Below are 18,700 nucleotides of genomic sequence, written 5' to 3' on the forward strand. Positions count from 1 at the left end.
ACCCACATCTGTGGCCATCTCAGTGGCACAACCTGCACTAGCCTGCATCCTCAGAGGGCACACTGCCCTGCCCAGGGTTCATGAACTCATTGACACTCATCAGACACAGGAATAATTCACTTCTGCTGTCCAGTCTTAGCTACCCCTTAAGACAGCCTTTCTGCCCAGGGACTACTATTCCCTTCAAGAGTTGACCTCACCGGGCGATGGTGGCGCACCCCTTTAATCCCAGCACTCGGGAGGCAGAGGCAGGTGGATCTCTGTGAGTTCGAGACCAGCTTGGTCTACAGGGCTAGTTCCAGGATAGGCTCCAAAGCCACAGGGAAACCCTGTCTCGAAAAAAAAGAGTTGACCTCAATGGCCATGTATTTTTAACTCCTTTTGGTCCTGTTCATCCCCCTTCACTTTCTCTCAAACTCACTGTTTCTCTTTCTTTTATCATTATTGTTACGTGTGTGTGTGTGTAAATATATAAATAGAACCTGATGAGTCTATTTAGCCTTGCATATATATGACTTCCAAGCATGTATATGACTTGTTACTGTAGCCAACCAAAAGATTCATCCTTAGGAGAGTGGAGATGGAGGCCTTTTCTCCATCTCATCCAGTCCCACTAGACCGGTTTCTCTCCACCCACTAGGTCCCCACTCGCTAGTTCCCAGAGTCACTTATGAAATAACCACTCTGAAGCTTATTAAAATTAAGTTACAATTGTTTGTCCAATGGCTTAGTCTTCCTACTGGCTAGCTCTAACTATAAATTAACTCATTTTTATTCATTTCTATTTCAGCCTGAGGCTCGTGGCTTTGCCAGTAATATTAGGCCCTCTTGCTCCTTGGCGTCTACATGGCCTCTCCTCCACTCTGCCTACTCTCTCTCTGTATCTTTGTCTGCATTTCCTGCCTAGCTCTACTCTGCTAAGCCTTTGGCCAAAACAGCTTTATTCATCAATCAATAAAAGCAACACATATACAGAAGGACTTCCCAGATCAGTAGAGACTAATTTTTGCTCTCCCAGTAGTCTCATTGGTTGTCTAAGGTTGGGACCCTGTGACATTTTCCACTTCCATTTTCTGGTGGTTTTTGGTCTTATTTGGATAATCATATTTGTCAAGGTATCACGGGTACAATTTCCTTGTTATTTTTAGGAGACACAGTCTCACAGCAGACTTCATGGTCCTTGGGCTCTGAGACTATTTCTTCCCCTTCTTCTCCAGTGTTCTCTGAGTCTTAGCGCAGGACTGTGTTGCAAACGTATGCTTCTCCTCTGGGTAGCCTACAGTCAGGTGATCTGCGCATTCTGACCATTTAGTGGTATTCTGTACTAGTCTGTCAGTAACAAAGGGGTGTGGGAGCTAGACTCATCTGTGTGTGTAGATTTAGAATTCAGCTAGAAATGTTTCTGGTCTAGTAAAGTGGAGTAATAGGTCCATGACCTCACGAGCCCCAGGAAGTTAGCGGCATTTCCAGCACCAGCCATGATTTCCTTCCTGTTGACCAGGTCTTAAATAGACCGCCGTTGGCTACTGCCAAGATCTGACCCCACTATTACACAGTCAGGGCTCCCTTGCTGTGGTGAGGATTGTGGGTCATGGGATCAGAGCTGGGTGACTGTCACTTGCTTCCTCCCTTGGCAGCTCGCTTAGCACCTTCTGGTACTGTGAAAGCTAGCCCTCAGGGAGAGAACCTCCAGGTTAGATCCTGTGTCTGAAGTGTGAGTTTGCAGCAATCGGAACTCACCTTAAACCTTTGGGAGGCAGCAAAGGGCAACCGCAATAAGCAAAACAATATGTTGTTTTGAGAATCTCTTGGGTTCCATTGACCAACAACTTGACAGAGGTTTCTCATGTCTGGTGCTGGAGTTTTTGTCGTGTGGTCTATGGTTCTTGTGGGGGCATGGTCGGCAGGACTGGGATTGCTGAAGGCAAAGCCTTTATTAAGAAATGATTCCAGGTGCTGTACATATAGCTCAGCAGTTAAGAGCGCTGGCTGCTCTTCCAGAGGACCTGGATTCCATTCCCAGCACTTACATGGAGGCCCACAGCCATCTGGAATTACGGTCCCAAAGGTTCTGACGCCCTCTTCTGGACTCCATGGGTACTACACACACAGCACACAGAGATACATGTAGGCAAAACATCCATATGTATAATAACAATATCTTTTAAAGAGAAAATAATCCAGCCTCTGCTTTGCCAGGATAGCCCATGCCTGCCCTGTGCCTGCCCCTTAACTCATAGTTCATAGCACATGGTATATCTCACTTTCCAGATGCATTTGTGGGGAGCGACTTTCTGGCTGTCCGCTCTTTTAAATGACAGTAGACAAAAGCACCTAGGTCACATAGTGACGCAAGAGTTTAACGATGACCATGTCCACTTGTGTTCTCATAAAACATCATTTGTTCTGCGCAAAACCGCCATGTTCTAACTTTTAAGGTCGTGTGTTGTTTTCATTAGCCAAGGACAATAAACAGCTACGAAGACCAAGGAAACAGTCACCCTGACCCCGATATCTGCCTTGTCCTCAGAACAGCTGTATTTTTTTTCCCTCTGCGAACCAAAGTCAGTGTTAAGTGATTTCACAACCACAACCCAGTTTTCTGAGAAGCAACTCCGATTTACTGAGCCTGGCATTTTTATGTCTTCCCATCTTCCCATCCACCTCCCTCTAGGTTCTCCAACTCTATAGGGAGGATGCCTGACAGCCTGAGCTTTCTCAGCAGAGGCCTTCTCAGAGGGACCAGGGTCCTGTAGGGGACCGCAGGCCACAATTAATCATCTCTCCCCTTCTGTGTTTCAGCTACCTCTTACCACACCTCCTTCCATCCAAACCTGGACTGGACACCCATAGCATGCGGCACCCAATGGCTAACACCATCCAGCGGGTGTTTAAGATGAGCTTCGTGCCTGTTGGCTTCTGGCAGAGATTCATAGCACGGATGCTGATCAGCTTGGCTGAGATGGACTTGCAGGTAGCTCCTGAGAGGATAAGGCATCGGGATGGATGGGCTTCTAAAAGCATACTCTTGGGGGGAAGATTACAGCTTCTATGCTGGTGGGACCTAACTGAAGGCTGCTCCCCTGCGGTGAAAGGACTGACACAGGGTTGAGAGGAAAGCATAGTGTGAAGCCATTGGCCTAGGCTGGGAATACCAGCTTTGTACCCAAATGACTTAGCCTCTTCCCTCCTGGAGTTATGGTCCCAAATGGTAACCATTTCCCAGTCACCGTGGAGCTTGTGCTAGCAGAAGCAGGCTCTCCCACCAAGCCAGCATACTTTTGGTGCAGCAGCTATAAACTGGGGCAAGAATTAGCATTTTCCATCACTCCCCAGGGCCCTGACTTCATGGTCTTGCTGTCCTGACTGTACCCTTGACTTACCTGAGAGGAATCTCTGACTTCTCAGATCACCCAAATTTAGAATCTTGGTTGTAAGCGTCCATACCTAAGTATCATAGTAAGGACAACCTACAGGAATTGCTTCTCTCTTTCCATCACGTGGGCCCCAGGGCCTGAACTCGGTTGTCAGGCTTAGTGGCGAGCATCTGTGCTGAGCCATCTCACTGGCGAACCTAAAGGCTGGAGTTAGAGATGTATCCCAGGCCCAGCTTGCATCATCTAGACTGTGTAAAAGTCCCTGGTGATGCCACTCCTCAGCCAAGTGTGGAACCTCTGCTGGAAAATATCCACTTGTTTTGGTCACAGTGAAGAGCCAACCCATGGGTGATGTTCCGTGGGTCCAGCCAGAGTTATGGAGCGGCAGCCCAGCTGTCAGTCAGCGCTAATTTCATGCAAGACAATAATACAGAAGTAATTTGCCTAGAGCGGTAGTTCTCAAAATGGGGTTCCCAGACCAGCAAAATTGACCTCACCTGAGATCCCGTGAGAGCTACCCATTGTTAAGCCCCAGCTCCAGATCTCAGAAACTTCAGGATGGAGTCCAGCTGCTTGTCATTGACAAGACCCCCAGGGGATCGGGACACACTCTACAGTTTGTGAGTCCCTGGCATACACTCCCACTGTTGAACTGTTGCGTCTCTTTTGACATTGATCTCTGCCTGACTTTGCTTTTTGCCACCTTCTAATTAGAGCGCCCTTACTGAATTACAACTTCTTGGCTCGGGTAAAGATGCTCTTTGATCTTCCCATTTTATGGGAAGAAAAATAAACACAAGAGGCTGAAAATCAATTAAAAGGGTTGCAGCCTGTGCTGCGGATAGGGGAGTGATCTCTTTATGAAACCAAAATGATGCTCTGGCTAACAGAGTGGGTGCTGGCACTGCCTCTCCTAGGGTTCCATCTGCCTCGCTGCCCTCCGTTTGAACTATGTCCTGCTGTGTTCTAAGTGGGAGGTCACTGCGCCCCCCCCACACACACATTGTGGGAGGCTGAGCTCACAAGGAGAGCGGCTGCTGGATGGGAGCATGCGTGTCTGAGAAATCAATGCCAAAAGAAATCCTGTTAAAATTCAGATGGAGAACAGAGGGGAGAAGAGTTCAGCCTTAGCATCCATCAAAGACATGCAGATTCCCGCAGCAATAGCCTCCCTATTTGTAGATCTGCCAGACGGACAAAGAGCCCAGCAAGATGCCTGGCCCTGGTGGCCAGTGGCTACGGTGACAGTCTCTTGTTTTCCAAACCTCACTATGCACCCAGAGCCTTAAAACTGTCAGACCCTAGATCGGGCACCCCACTACTGCAGCAGAGAAATCTTCGTGTGTTTTCCGTAGTCATTTTGGAGGGAGGGGAAGAGCCAACCTAATGGAAAGAAGTGGCTAGAGAAATCACTACCCCAGCCTTAGGAAAATGGATGGTCAGTGAGTTTTAATGGCAATGCAGTCATGACATTTTCAAAGTATACCTTGTTTTTCAATGCTTGCGATTCATGCTAGAGCCTGGGGCATGGTGGGTAAGCACACTATCACTGAGCTGTATCCCCCTGCCAAAGAGCATGCAGAATGAGAAACACACTCCATACTGCTGTGTTTTACACATATGTGTAGTAGGAAAAATTCCTGGGCTCATACCTACCCAAATCTTAAAGTTCTTCCTTCTGGGTGATAAGTTGTTGGTTGTTTATTTCCCCTGTTTTGTTTTTCTGTCCTGTCCACATTACCAAATGAAATGTCCGCTTGTGAAGTTGGGGAGGGAAGTGTTCGGAGAAGAACAGCCCATTTGTAATCGCTTAGAAAATCTGTTCCCAGGGTACCCTGGAGACCCTTCCAGACCATGCGGCCTTTGACTTGGCAGCGGGGATGAGCAGTGGGCGTGGGAGGCACGGGTGGGAAGCTGCAGCAATTTATCAAGATGGGGCCAGGCCAGCCTCCTCGAGTTCTGCACAAGGCCAGTGGGGAGCCCAGAATTCTTAAACAGGGTCTTTTCTCTCTGTCTTTCAGCTTTTTGAAAACAAGAAGAATACGAAAAGCAGGAACCGGAAAGTCACCATTTACAGTTTCACAGGAAACCAGAGAAATCGCTGCAGCACATTCAGGGTCAAAAGAAACCAGACCATCTACTGGCAAGAAGGGCTACTGGTTACTTTTGATGGGGGCTACCTCAGGTGGGAACATCCGGGAGCCTGCGGGCAGGGTCAGCATGGTTCCCAAGCAGTGGCCCCGTGACAGCCCTGACCTACTGCTCTTCTGTGTGGAGTCAGAATTCTGCTCCTAGAACAGCTTGCTAGAAATAGAGACCCTCCCTCTGATTGCCCTGAGGGCCCCATCTTCCTGTCCTCCTTCCACGACTTCTTCTGGATAGACTGAGGGTAGCCACAGCCCAGAATTTGAGCTCACTCCATTTGGGGGAGTAGGGACAAGGAAAAAGTTGAGTCGTAAACAAATATATAAACAGAAGAGTCATCCCAATATCCCACTTGGTGCATGGACCCTCAGGGTCCCCAAGAGTTAAGTCCATTCTTGGAAGCAGGGAAATCACCTCCAGCTCCTCAATAGTTTGGCAATGGGCTCCTTTCCATTTCTGCATTACAGCGTGGAGTCCTCAGATGTGAACTGGAAGAAGAAAAAAAGTGGAGGGATTAAAATCATCTGCCAATCAGAAGTGAGGGACTTCTCAGCAATGGCTTTTATCACAGACCATGTCAACTCCCTGATCGATCAGTGGTTTCCCGGTAAGAGAATATTCTGGAGCCAAGCCTTTGGACACGCTTATAGAAATGTATTTTAAATCAGAATGAGGCTGCCTCTCTGAGAAAGCAAAGTTGCCACCAGGGTTCAGCCCTTTTCCTGAGAGCCCTAGGCTCCACGGGAGTCCTGCTCTGGGCAGAGCAGAGAAGTGCTTTGGGAACAGTGTGACCCACAAAAAATGGAACAGAACTAGGTGTCCTGGCTGCCCACAGTATATAGGGGGAAGGTATCTGGGTCCCACGCGTGGCCCAAAGAACCATATATGCCTTGTGTAAGTACATATACTTGACATCAGGAGGACCCAAAAGTGGAGGTCTATCCCTAGTGTAGGGACAGTGAGGGAAGCCAGTGCTGTAGTTCCCTTTCCTCCTTCCCTGTGTGTCCCTACTCATGCTGGTGGTGATCAAACCACCCACACAGCCCTTCTCAGACTCTTTGAATCCATTTCCCCATTGACAGTTTGACCAAAGAAAATACTGTTTGAAGTGAACCCCTTGGGGTCCTCTGTTTGTTTTGCTACTGAGGTGGACAGAGAGCAGACAGCAGGGAGAAGGCTGTGGGGGCAGCAGCAGGAAGGCAGCTGTGGGGAGAGACGGCTGAGGGAGCGCTTCTCCGAGCCCTTGCAGCCTCTGGAGTATCTTTTATACTCACTAGCTCCTGCACTTAACCTAGCCAGAGGTCAAAGGGTAGAGGGTGGACTCAGGACACCCTGTCTGTCACACAAGCCTGTATGAACTAGTCTACCCACCTGCCCCAGAGCCTTATATCCCAGGACAGTACTCAGGGATGTGGTCGAATACCACTGGATACATAGTCCAGACATGGAACCTGGCTTCTTAGCATGTTGCTGCAAAGAGTGACCAACATGGAAAACGGCTTAGGTAGAGGCCCTCAGAGGAAATCAATCGGTGTCAGGCAAGGTGCCTGGAGGACTCTTGGCCAGCCAAGGGGGCCCCCCAAGACCTGTGTCAAGTCTCTGGCCACTTCCTAGCTCCCTACCAGCCCGTGCCCCGCCTCAGCAGGTGCTGGGGATTTGGCAGGTGAACCAAGTAGACAGTAATCTGAGACAGAAGAAACCTGGCCAAGCGTTTGAGACAAGATGTCCTAGAGCCAGCTCTGTGAGCCAGTGGCCAAGAGTCTCTCACTGTGGATTCCTGTGAATACCAGATAAGCCCAGAACATCTAGGAATCCACACTGTCTTATACAAAGGAGGTCCCTGCCCTGCCCCAGGGTACTTCTGTGGGTGTTTCTTACCACCTCCTAACGAGAGAACACAGAAACAGTATACTTCTGATAGATGAGCCCACGCTAAACATCCTATGATCATCTATACTCACAATCCCCTGCATTTAACTTGCCCAGAGCGCTCCAACAGGTCTTCTGTCTCTAGCTTGTACTAACTGTAGTCAGGGTAATGAAGTGTGGCTCAGACTCAGTCCCACCCAGCCATGCAGGTAAAGTCCCTACCACTCTCAACTCGCCCACCTCTACCAGCCTTCCAAGAGCTGCGGGATACTTTGACTCTGGGTCTATACCATGGAATAGTTCCTCCTTGGTAAATCTTTTGGCATCAACAGTTTTACTGCACAAAGTCACCAGGTGGTGAGCTGAGATCAGAGAATCGCGAGTTTGAGGCCAGCTTTGGCTATATAACCAAACCCTGCCTTAAAATCAAAACTAAAGCAATAAGGTACCCCAGAGTGGTACCAAATTTCTGGCTCCCTGGGGATGTAAAGCCAGCCAGGCCCAGGGTTGTAGGGTACTTCTCAGAGCACCCACACACATCCAGTTCACAGGAACTGTCTCCTCTCTGTCCCCATTTAGCCCTGACAGCCACAGAAAGTGATGGGACACCACTTATGGAGCAGTATGTACCCTGCCCAGTCTGCGAGACATCTTGGTCCCAGCATGCGGATCCGAGTGAGAAGTCAGAGGGCGTGCAGTACTTTGATATGGAAGACTGTGTGCTGACAGCCATTGAACGGGACTTCATCTCCTGCCCCAGACACCCCGAGGTCCCTGTGCCACTGCAGGAGCTTGTCCCAGAGCTGTTCATGACTGACTTCCCAGCCAGGTATGCTGCACAGTCCCTCCCAGGACAAGTGTGCAGGCCGTGTGCCTCTTCTACCCATCACTGCATGGTGCCCTAACCATGGGAGGGCAGTAACTATTCCAGCCAACCCTTCCTGCCAGTCTCAGGTAACTTAGATCCACATCTTAGCTTGCTGAAAGAAATGACTTTCCTTCTGAATCCTCAGCAGGCCCTACTGCACTTTGCACACAAAACCGCAGGGGCAGCTGCTCTTTCTGCCCCTCTGTGAACTAGCATCCTTACTGTGGAGTCAGCCCTCCTCACGTGCACTTTGTTGTCCAGTGGAGGGCAGAAGATTGGCAGAGCTGCTCACTGACCCTGGTGGAAAGGACCCATTCCCACACCTGCAGCCTCGTCTTTCTTTTCTGGGCAAATGCTGGTGCCCAGCTACAGACGCACCCTAGCTCAGTTCTTCCAGCTCCTTCTACCTCCATCCTCCCAAGAGGATAACTGGGGAGGGAAATATTGTGGAAAGGGACCTGGTTGGTCCCTTCCAAAAGGAAATGGCTACAAAATGTATAAAACAGACCATCCTTAGTAGATGGAAACCCACTTCTGTGATATGAACTCCCGGGGATAGTCCTTCAGTCATTTTGGATTTCAACCATTTTTAATCGATTTGGAGTTGTGGTCTACTATCGCGACCGGTGGCATGCCACTTCTGGTTTCTTTAACCTCTTCAACGACTTCTCCTCCTCCTTCTTCTGCTCCTTCTTCTGGAGATCTATTTTTTTTTTCGTTTTTCTGCACTGTTCCTAATGTCCATAGGGCATTCTCTGAATGCACGCCATTGCTGCTCCACAACCCACTTCCGGGGATCTATTGAATTTAAGATGAGCCTGGAAGGTGACTCAGTGGGAGTGCATGAAACTCTATGCTCGATACCCAGCAGAGAACACACCTCAGCCAGACTCTTTGCAGCATCCCCAGCAGCCTTGTGGTGGACATAGCAGGCACCACTCTGCTGCAGAATGGCTTTTCTTCACTCCCAGGTTCTTCATGGCCATGCAAATGTGTATAAGCATGGATCACATGCTTTGGAAGGTGCTAGGTTAGGCACCCCTAACGTTTTAGATATTTAGTGTCTCTGCCAAACCTTGCAGCATTTCTACCTCAGCACAGACACAAATTAGTGGACTGCAGAATTCCCTCTGTGACATCAAGAAGCAAGGCAGGATGGTCCTTGGTGCTTTGGATATCATCTTCGGCACAGTAGGATTCTGAAGTAAAGTAACCTGTTAGGAAGTGGAAAATTGCAACAGCCTGAGAAGGAATCTTTCCAGAGAGAGGCTCGGGATATCTGCTGGGGTCCCAACCAGCCCTAACAGGGGAGTTTGACAGGCCAAGTTCTGCCCTGTGACTGCTACAGAACTCTGCACTCTCTGGGCTTGCATAAGCCATAGAAAGCCCTAGCAAGACCCCCAGCATTCTCCAGGTTCCCACATCTTAGTTAGCCCCCATGTACCTGTACTTCCCAAGCAAGGGTTTTATCAGAGCACTTGAAAAACATCCTCAGACCATGTGGTCAATGCTGCAGAGAGTACAGGTGACGTGATTGGTCTGAGCTAAGTCTGGGTAGCTACAAAGCCTCTGCCTTAAAGGTGCAGAGAGAAAACACATCTTCAGGACCAGGAGGGCTAACAGGCACCCTTGGCCTAGATGGCAGGGACCTGGTTGGTCCCTGATGAGGACCTGCATAGATCTCAGTAGAGTGGTCTGCCTTTCTCCTCCCTGCCCAGCCTTCTCTCTCTTCTTTGCTCTAATGCCATGGTTTCTGAAAAAGAGAGGAGTCTCAGGAAGTAAGAAGCTAAGAGGTCCTGGTGCAGGCTCAGAGTCAGTGAAGGGGTGAAGAAGGATGCCCCTCCTAAAGCGCCAAGCCCTGCATGCTGGCCCCAGTACCGCCAGAGTCAAAGTCTGCCCCTATGGAGCCACAAATCTCACCCTGTCCCATTCTCTCTCTGAACTTTATGGGAGGCTCCAGCTCTGATCCCTGCTCCTCAGCTTATTCTTCCAGAGCCATCAGGCCCAGAAGTTTCCGCAGAAGGCTGAAGGGGGGGTCAAGGACAACAGCCATGTTTTCTAGAAGCCCAACAGAAATCTTTATTTTCACAAGACTCTGAGTACAGAGACCAGCACAGTGGCTAAAACTCCCCATGAAACCCTAGCCCCCAGCTGTGGGGACATTAGCCCTGCATGGCAGAGGACGATCTTGCATAATAACAAGATGGGGAAAAACTAAGCTGACAGTAAATAGTGCAACGTATTTAAGGATGGCAGCTTTCAAAGCACAAAGCGTCAGAGTAAAATGTCGAGAGGGATCCTTAGTCTATGCCCGCTATAATCAGAGAACTCCCCTAAGCCAGGCTTCTCAGCATCTCTCCAGGGGTCTCTGGGATGGTGTCCGCCACACAGGGAAGGAGACTGAGGTTTGACAAGATTGTATAGCTGCCCAGGCTGACCGCCTGCCATGTGCTAGATCCAGGGCCGGTACACAAGTGACTTTGAACTGTTCTCCCGGATGGGAAAGCATCAGCTGAGTCCAGGCCATACCCTGCCCGAGGCTGGAGGCTAACCCCCAAGCTTTGTGTACCACAGGCTCTTCCTGGAGAACAGCAAGCTGGAGCACACGGAGGGCGAAAGCAGCATCCTGGGCCAAGGGGGCAGTGGCACCGTCATCTACCGGGCCAGGTACCAGGGCCAGCCTGTGGCTGTGAAGAGATTCCACATCAAGAAGTTCAAGAATTCTGCAAATGCCCCAGCAGGTAAGGGCGTGGTGGCCAGCACATTTTTCTTCAGATAGGTGACCTATCTTGTGTCCAAACTCCAGGCCACCTTAGGGAGGACAGAAGCCACGCATGTACCTGGGACAGGGGGTGAGGAGGACTGGGGGGCTGGTATGGCTGGTGCAGTTCTGTTCTATGCCTGGTCTGGCAAGTTGGGAAGTACAGGCTAGAGAGCCAAGCTAAGCAAGGCCCGGATGTTACTACCTATCTAGGCAAAGTGTGTGTCAGCAAAGACCACTCCTGCTATTCCCAACTGCTTTGTGCCCACCGAAAGCCTGGCACACGTGGAGAGGGCAGGCTGGTATCAGGCAGAGTCCTCATCTGCAGGGCTCCTCTAGCCATCTCCCATGCAAACAGAAAAGTGTACAATGAAAAGTGGTTGATTTGTTGTTGTTGTTTGTTTGCTTGCTTGCTTTTTGTGGCTTCTTTTTTACTCTTTGGGGGCCCACCATCCAATACACAAATAAATCCATGAAGACTTATTCTTACTTATAAATGCCCAGCCTTAGCTTGGCTTGTTTCTAGCCAGCTTTTCTAACTTAAATTATCCCATTTCTCTTTAACTACGTTTTGCCTCTGGGCTTTTTACCTTTCTTTATTCTATATATCTTTCTTTCCTTCTAACACCATGGCTGGTTGTGTGGCTAAGTAGCTGGTCCCTGGCATCTTCCTCACCTCCTTTTCTCATCCTCCCTCTTCTCTCTTCTCTTCCTATTTATTCTCTGCCTGGCAGCCCCCCACCTATTTCTCTGTCTTGCCTTGCTATTGGCCGTTCAGCTCTTTATTAGACCATCAGGCGTTTTAGACAGACAAAGTAACACAGCTTCACAGAATTAAACAAATACAACATAAAAGAATGCAACACATCTTTGCCTCATTAAACAAACGTTCCACGGCATAAACGAATGTAACACATCTTCCACTAATATTCCACAGAAATGTGAGACAAGAGATGGGGCAAATCCTGCAAATAGTTATTTGGGATGTTCCCTTCCTGCCACCACCACATCCTACACCCCTCAAAGAAAGCCACCGGGATGCAGCACACTCAGCTCTGCATAGTACAGGCAACTCAAGAATGCTTTCCAGTGGGGAGGCATCTGTGCCCCTGTTGATCCATTTCTGTTGCTACCACAGAATACCACATGCTGGGTAACTGCTAAACCAAAGGAAGTGATTTGGCTGAAGGTTCTGGGGTTTGAGAGAAAGAAAAGCTGGATGCTGGAGAATCTCCATGCTGTATCAGCCTGGACTGCAAAGAGTGGGGAGCCAAAGACGGAGAAGGGGGACGGATTTCCTTTTCTAACAAGCCCACTCCTGTGATAACTATCAGTCTTGAAATGGCTACATTGTTTTCTACTCATGAACTTTGGGGGTTGGGGAGGGGCGGGGAGACACATTCTAGCCATAGCAAGCACCATGTCGGGCTCAGCCCAGGGCGTCTCATTCCTGCCAGCTGAACTGCCCCTTGTTCAGGGCAGGTCATCTTGGGATCACAGAGTCAATGTATGTTCTTTGGTAGAAAATTATAAAGAAACTGGAAAGGAAGAAATCAATTTGCAATTCTTTGAAGGGAATGCTGGTTTTTGCTCTGATCTAAATAGACGTGGTTGTCATACTTCGGACTAAGAAAAGTTCCCTGAAAATCCTGAACATGAGCAGAATGTTAGAATTCCATGGTATTCCTATACGCAGCAGCGACCATTAGAAGACAGCCTCTGTCGCGGTAATAAAAACCATTTGGAATTTTGGTTAATCACGGCATCCGAATCCTAGCCCGGCAGTTTTCCTAATGGACTATCAGATGCACATGTGCTGAGTCAAAGCCAAGAGCTGACAAAGGAAAGGGGCCAACCTCGCAAATGTCATGAGTGAGTCTACAGGGTTGGGGCAAGTTTCTTCCAGGACTTCAAGCAGAACTGTCTAGGAAACAGAAGTCACCTGTGGGCTCAGAAAGCCAGCTCATAGCAGAGATGACATTGCTGGTCAGAGAGAAGACAGCACACTCACTAACTGGGGTGGAGATTAAGATCTTATCCACCACATGATAAAATATAAATTCTCCATGGGTTAAAGAGTCGATGCGAGAATGGACCCTTATCCTCAGGAGCCAAAGGGCCAGCAAACTCAAGGTCTTACACAGCCAGGGAGTGGACCACTAAGGCTTTCATGGTGCTTGACTTTTCACCGCAATGGTCCCCAGCTCTAAAATCTGTGGGGAAGGAATGCAAACCGGAAATAAGGCAGTCGAGACTTGGCTTACCCTACCTAGTAGCCTCAGAGACAGAGGTTGAGGACTGGCCACAATCAGGGGTGCTGTCCTGAGCCTCCAGGGTCTCCTGCAGGCCATCATATAAGAGATGCATGATGAATGCCAAGGGCAGTGACGGAGGTTAGAGCGTGACTAGTGTTCACTCATCCCCTGTGGCAGACCTTTCTCCCCTAAGGTGAAGGTCACAGCCCAATAGCCACGGACAAATGTCTCACCAGCTGATGATAACCATGGTGGGTCCTGGCTCCTTGACAAGGAATAAGGTAACCTGCAGTGACCCTGAGGTGGGGGGGGGACTAATTACATTCCAGATAGTTCCTGGGCCAAGCTTTGAGCAATATAAAGGGGTGCAAAGAGAAGAAGGCGGCTGGTACCTCCAAGTGAAGGGCAGCTGGGTGGCTGAGAGCTGTAAGGGCACTCTCCGAGCCATGCAGGTAGAGCCCTGTCGCAGTCCTCCCTTGAGGGAGCCAGATAGGACTCAGTGAGTGCCCAGTAGCTGTCACAAATGGCAAGCCACATTAGCTCTTGAGAAAGGAGGAGGCTTGGTGCTTACAGCCTTGGTTAGCATTTGTGCCTTTATAGAGACAGAGATAGTGCACAGTATAGATGTAAGGGGTGGGAGAGACATGGCAACACAGATGGGCAGATGACCAAGGGACAGATGGACGGACAGGGACACACATGCATGCGCATGCATGCATTGATGGACAGGACCCTGAGACGTAAGTGTGGCCACTCTAAAGAGTCAGCTTAAGTACGTGTGTGTGTGTGTGTGTGTGTGTGTGTGTGTGTGTGTGTCTTTGTATCTGAAATTCACAACCAGGTTCAAAACTTAAGCAAAGTTTAACAATTAAGCACAAAAATATGATCCAGTTCGCCTCTTTCTCCCACCTTCAAGACTCTTCTTGTCAAGGAAATTGCTGGGTACTTCTTGGGGGTTAGTATCACTGGGCACTGCACTGAGTACTTGCTGAGGGCTAGCATTGAGAGAGGATACTGAGGCAGGTAAACTCAAAGGTCTACATATTCTGTCCCAGGCGAGCGTAGTTCTTTTGTTGATTTGAATACTTCTTTTAGAAGTGCTGCTGAGAGATTGGGGAACACTGTCCCCGAAATCACTATGGGGGTTCTGTCAGTTGTGTTGATTTTCAATTCCCTGTCCGAGGGGAGGCAGGCAGACCCAGAGTGAGGATATTCCCTTCTGTCATCCTGTTCCTGTCCCCTGCTTTCTATCCTGACTCAGCCCCACCCTTTAGGGCCAAATCCTGGCCATCAGTATTACAATACCTTATGTGGTGTGTACTTTAAAATGTAACCTCGTCTGACCTTACCCAAGTCCCTATAAGTATGGCAGGCCCTGGCGTCGTGTGCCCTTAGGAAACAACCTTCCTGACCTAGACCTGGGTCACCTTTGTCTTAGGTCCCGCAGGGAGGCCCATGCTCTGCAGCCGATATTCTGCCTAGTCAGCTGACGGCCTTGCTTTGTCCTGCAGACACCATGTTGAGGCACCTGAGAGCCATGGATGCCATGAAGAACTTCTCAGATTTCCGGCAGGAGGCCAGCATGCTGCATGCCCTGCAGCACCCCTGCATCGTGTCACTCATTGGCATCAGCATCCACCCACTCTGCTTCGCCCTGGAGCTTGCCCCACTGAGCAGCCTCAACACTGTGCTGTCTGAGAATGCCAGAGGTACAGCCACTTTGAGAACATTCCACAGGGGCCGCTCGCTCCAGACAGGCCAGCAGAACCCTAGTGCAGGAGGACAGGCCTCTGCGTAGCCTTGGATCCAGTAGTTTCCTCCCATCTCACATGCCCAACTTAGTTGCAAAAGCAGAACCATGGGTGACTTCAGTGAGCCAGGGTGCGCCCAGCCCCAGAGCAGGTGCCTTGCCAACTCCAAACATGGGGCAGGGCATGTTGGGACAGCCTAAGAGCTCACACTCTCTGAAGCAAATTTCAAGTCCCGTAGGAAGAGACAAACTGCCTCTACTGGCAAGACACAGAGCCTTAGATGAGGCAGCTCCATTGGCCTAAGAGATAGCAGCTGGCACTCAAAGCCCAGCTGCATTGCTAAGTGCCTCCTGAAGCCACAGGTATACACTGGGCACCAGTTAAGACGGAGCCTGGGATCCCTTCTTCCACATCTTATTCCTCAAAGAAAGTTAAAATGAATTCTCCTGAAGGAATGGGTAACTACCCCCAAACTTCTGCCCGAGGTGGGGAGGTGGCTGCCTTCATTAAGAAAGAGCTGCTATTAAACCAGGCACTTCTCAACCTCCAGGAAAATGGGAACGATTTATGGAGTTTCTGTGCCTTTAGTTTACCCTTGACCACAGAGCAAGGTGGGCCTGAGAGGAGATGGGGAGCGCTTGAGTCCTTAAATGCAAACACTGGGAGCTTCTCATGTGGTCTGCCGTGAAAGCCTCGCTAAGCGAGAAAGAGAATTTCTATCCAAGTGCATAGTACTTCACTCCAAGTCATTGTCTGTTCCTTCTGGCACCTGGCATGAAGGATAGCGACAATGTATCCATCGACTTTGAAGTACTAGGGAATGTGTCAGCCAGTGTTTCCTCACTGTAACAAAATGCCTGAGATTAACAACGTCAGAGAAATAAAGGTTAGTTTGGGCTCATCCTTTTAGAGATTTCAGTCCGTGGTCAGTTGGCCTTGTTCTTGGGGCCTGTGGTCATGTGGCACATTATGATGGGGTCCTGTGACAGAAAAGGCTGCTTATATCATGCCACCTAGAAAGTTAAGGAAAGAGAGAGAGAAAGGTTAGAGTCCCAATGGCTCCTTCAAGGACATGTCCCCAGTGACCTCACTTCCATCTGTGTGACCTGTCTTATTTGAGTTTCTATTGCTGTGATAAAACACCACGACCAAAAGCGACATGGAAAGGAAAGGGTTTATTTCAGCTTACAGTTTGTCATCCCTCATCTTGTGGAAGTCAAGGCAGGAACCTGGTGGCAGGAACTGATGCAGAGGCATGGAGGAAGGCTGCTTATGGGGCTTGATCAGTCTGCTCTCCTATGTAACCCAGGACCACCTGCCCAGGATGAAGCCACCTACAGTGGGGCTAACTTCATCCTCCCACAACAATCATCAATCTAGAAAATGAACAGCAGGCTTGCCTGCAGGTCAGTCTGGTGGGGACATTTTCTCGAGTGAGAGTCTCTCTTCCAAAATGACCCTGTCTTGTGTCAAGTTGACATAAAACTAGCCAGCACAAAGCTCTGCCTCTTAAAGGTCTCATTACTTCCAACTAGTGCCTTATAAGGCAACCCTTTAATCCCATCCAACAAGTAGGGGAGACAGAAGGAGAAAATGAAAGGTTCTAGTGCTACTTTGATTCGATCTTAAGTTTGATGAATTTGAACATAGGTACTGTTTTTTTTTCTTTGCAAGATTCTTCCTTTATGCCCCTGGGGCATATGCTCACCCAAAAGATAGCCTACCAGATTGCCTCAGGCCTGGCCTACCTGCACAAGAAGAGCATCATCTTTTGTGACCTCAAGTCAGACAACATCCTGGTGTGGTCCCTGAGCGTCAAGGAGCATGTAAACATCAAACTGTCAGACTACGGCATCTCTCGGCAGTCCTTTCATGAGGGTGCCCTGGGAGTGGAGGGCACCCCTGGCTACCAGGCTCCGGAGATCAGGCCTCGCATCGTATATGATGAGAAGGTACCTGCCTGTCCTGCTGCAATCCCTAAAGCGAGCTGTGGAGAGCAGGGGCCCAGTCCTGTGAGAAGCCAGAGAGGCAGTCCTGGCACCCTGGCTTCACCCCCTCCAGCCTGTGTTTTACTCTTTCCTGTATTCAGTGAGGGAGATTTTGGCTCTGACCAGAAAGTGCTGGGGCACATGGTCTGCCTGCTTGTTAAAAGGCTAACCCGTCCTTAGTTTTAGAAGTTTATTTGTTTCAGTGTGTGTGTGTGTGTGTGCTCGTGTGCTTGCCCCTCTCCATCAACATTAGTGTCTTTCTGTCACTCGCTGAACCTGGAGCTAACTCACTGATTGACTACACTTGTTGGCCAATGAGTTCCTGAGATCCTCTTGGCTCCGCCTCCTCCCAGGGGTGGGATTCCAGACACACACTGCTACACCTGGCTTTTAGTAGGTGTTGGGGATCGGAACACGGGTCTTCATGCTTCCACAGGAAGCACCTTACCTACTGAGCCATCTCCCCAGCCATCGATTCACGCTTCTGTAACTTCAATTCACAAACATCACACACTATAAACTGTGGACGAAGTCCGGGGTAGAACTATACCTGCACTTAGAGCCTGGCTATCACACTTAATGCACAGAATGAGCAGACCAGCATGGCGCTCTTGAGAAGCACAAAATAAACGTGGTAGAAGTTCCTGGTACCACAAGGTGCTGGTTAAATGCCAACCAGGAGAGAGCGAGTGCTGGGAAAGCGAGTGTGAGTTCCCAGGCAGCTGAGCAGCAACCGTGGCTTGGACAGCTGGGTCCAGAGAGCTGTGTATCATGCTCAGTAGCCGTGTATCATGCCGACCTGTCCGCTCACCACCCCCTTGACTCTAACTTATTTTCATTATACGTATTTACTCATGTATTTATTTAGAGCAGACTTGTGTATAGAAACCAGACAACTTGCAAGAGTTAGCTCTTGTCTCCACAGTGTGGGTTCTGGGGATCCAACTCAGTTCCTCAGATTTAGCAGCAAATGCCGTTGCCGGCTGAATGATTATCTCGCTTGCTTTGATTCCCTGTTAGTGCACTGTTTGTTTTCAGACGGGTCTTGGACCTTGAGATTGACCTAAGCGTGCACGGGTTAACTCAGAACCTGTGGCTGTTGCCAGAAGTTGGAAAAGGACAAGCCAAAGCAACAGAAATGGGAAGCTTCTCAGTCTCTGGTGACGCAGACAAGGTGTTCACCTGAGAGGCTGTGAGAATGGCCACACTTAAAAACTGCTGACTATTGTCTCAGACATTCTCTTGTAAAAGATGATTCCCTGGCTTAAGGGGATCTGTGTAACTCTTTCCTTGCTGGGTCTCTCGATGGTAATTAAAGTGAAGAAACAAAGGAGTTGCTATCTAGGAGATGCTCCACTCCCCTTTGAATGAGTTTCACGGACAGCCCTCTGGTGTCTTGGTTTTGGAGCCCTTAATTGGTGTCTGGTAGTTAGCAATCTCTCTCTCTCTCTCTCTCTCTCTCTCTCTCTCTCTCTCTCTCTCTGTGTGTGTGTGTGTGTGTGTGTGTGTGTGTGTGTGTGTATGTGTGTGTGTGTGTGTGTGTTTGTGTGTGTGTGTCTAGAAGTTGAATAGACAAATGGATGGATGGGAGGATACGTAAATAAGGTACATAAATAAGGAAGGAAGGATGAACGGCTAGGTAGATGGACAGAAGGACAGGTGTGGTACTTGGACAGATGAGGGTAG

General features: G+C 49.3%; 1 protein-coding gene across 1 annotated transcript in view; it reads left to right on the forward strand.

The window, feature by feature from the left end:
- The window catches only part of Lrrk1 (leucine rich repeat kinase 1), a 93,027-nt gene that overhangs the window by 61,984 nt on the left and 12,343 nt on the right, over positions 1-18,700 (forward strand). The window contains exons 20-26 of the mRNA XM_041652534.1: positions 2,803-2,974; positions 5,399-5,562; positions 5,990-6,129; positions 7,971-8,220; positions 10,834-11,000; positions 14,787-14,984; positions 16,701-16,978. Of these exons, the coding sequence (XP_041508468.1) occupies positions 2,803-2,974; positions 5,399-5,562; positions 5,990-6,129; positions 7,971-8,220; positions 10,834-11,000; positions 14,787-14,984; positions 16,701-16,978 (1,369 nt within the window). The remainder of the gene's footprint in view (positions 1-2,802; positions 2,975-5,398; positions 5,563-5,989; positions 6,130-7,970; positions 8,221-10,833; positions 11,001-14,786; positions 14,985-16,700; positions 16,979-18,700) is intronic.

This window comes from Microtus oregoni, unplaced genomic scaffold (genome assembly GCF_018167655.1).
Source record: "Microtus oregoni isolate MIOR12 unplaced genomic scaffold, Mior012 000000F_ref0000247, whole genome shotgun sequence".
NCBI lineage: Eukaryota > Metazoa > Chordata > Mammalia > Rodentia > Cricetidae > Microtus > Microtus oregoni.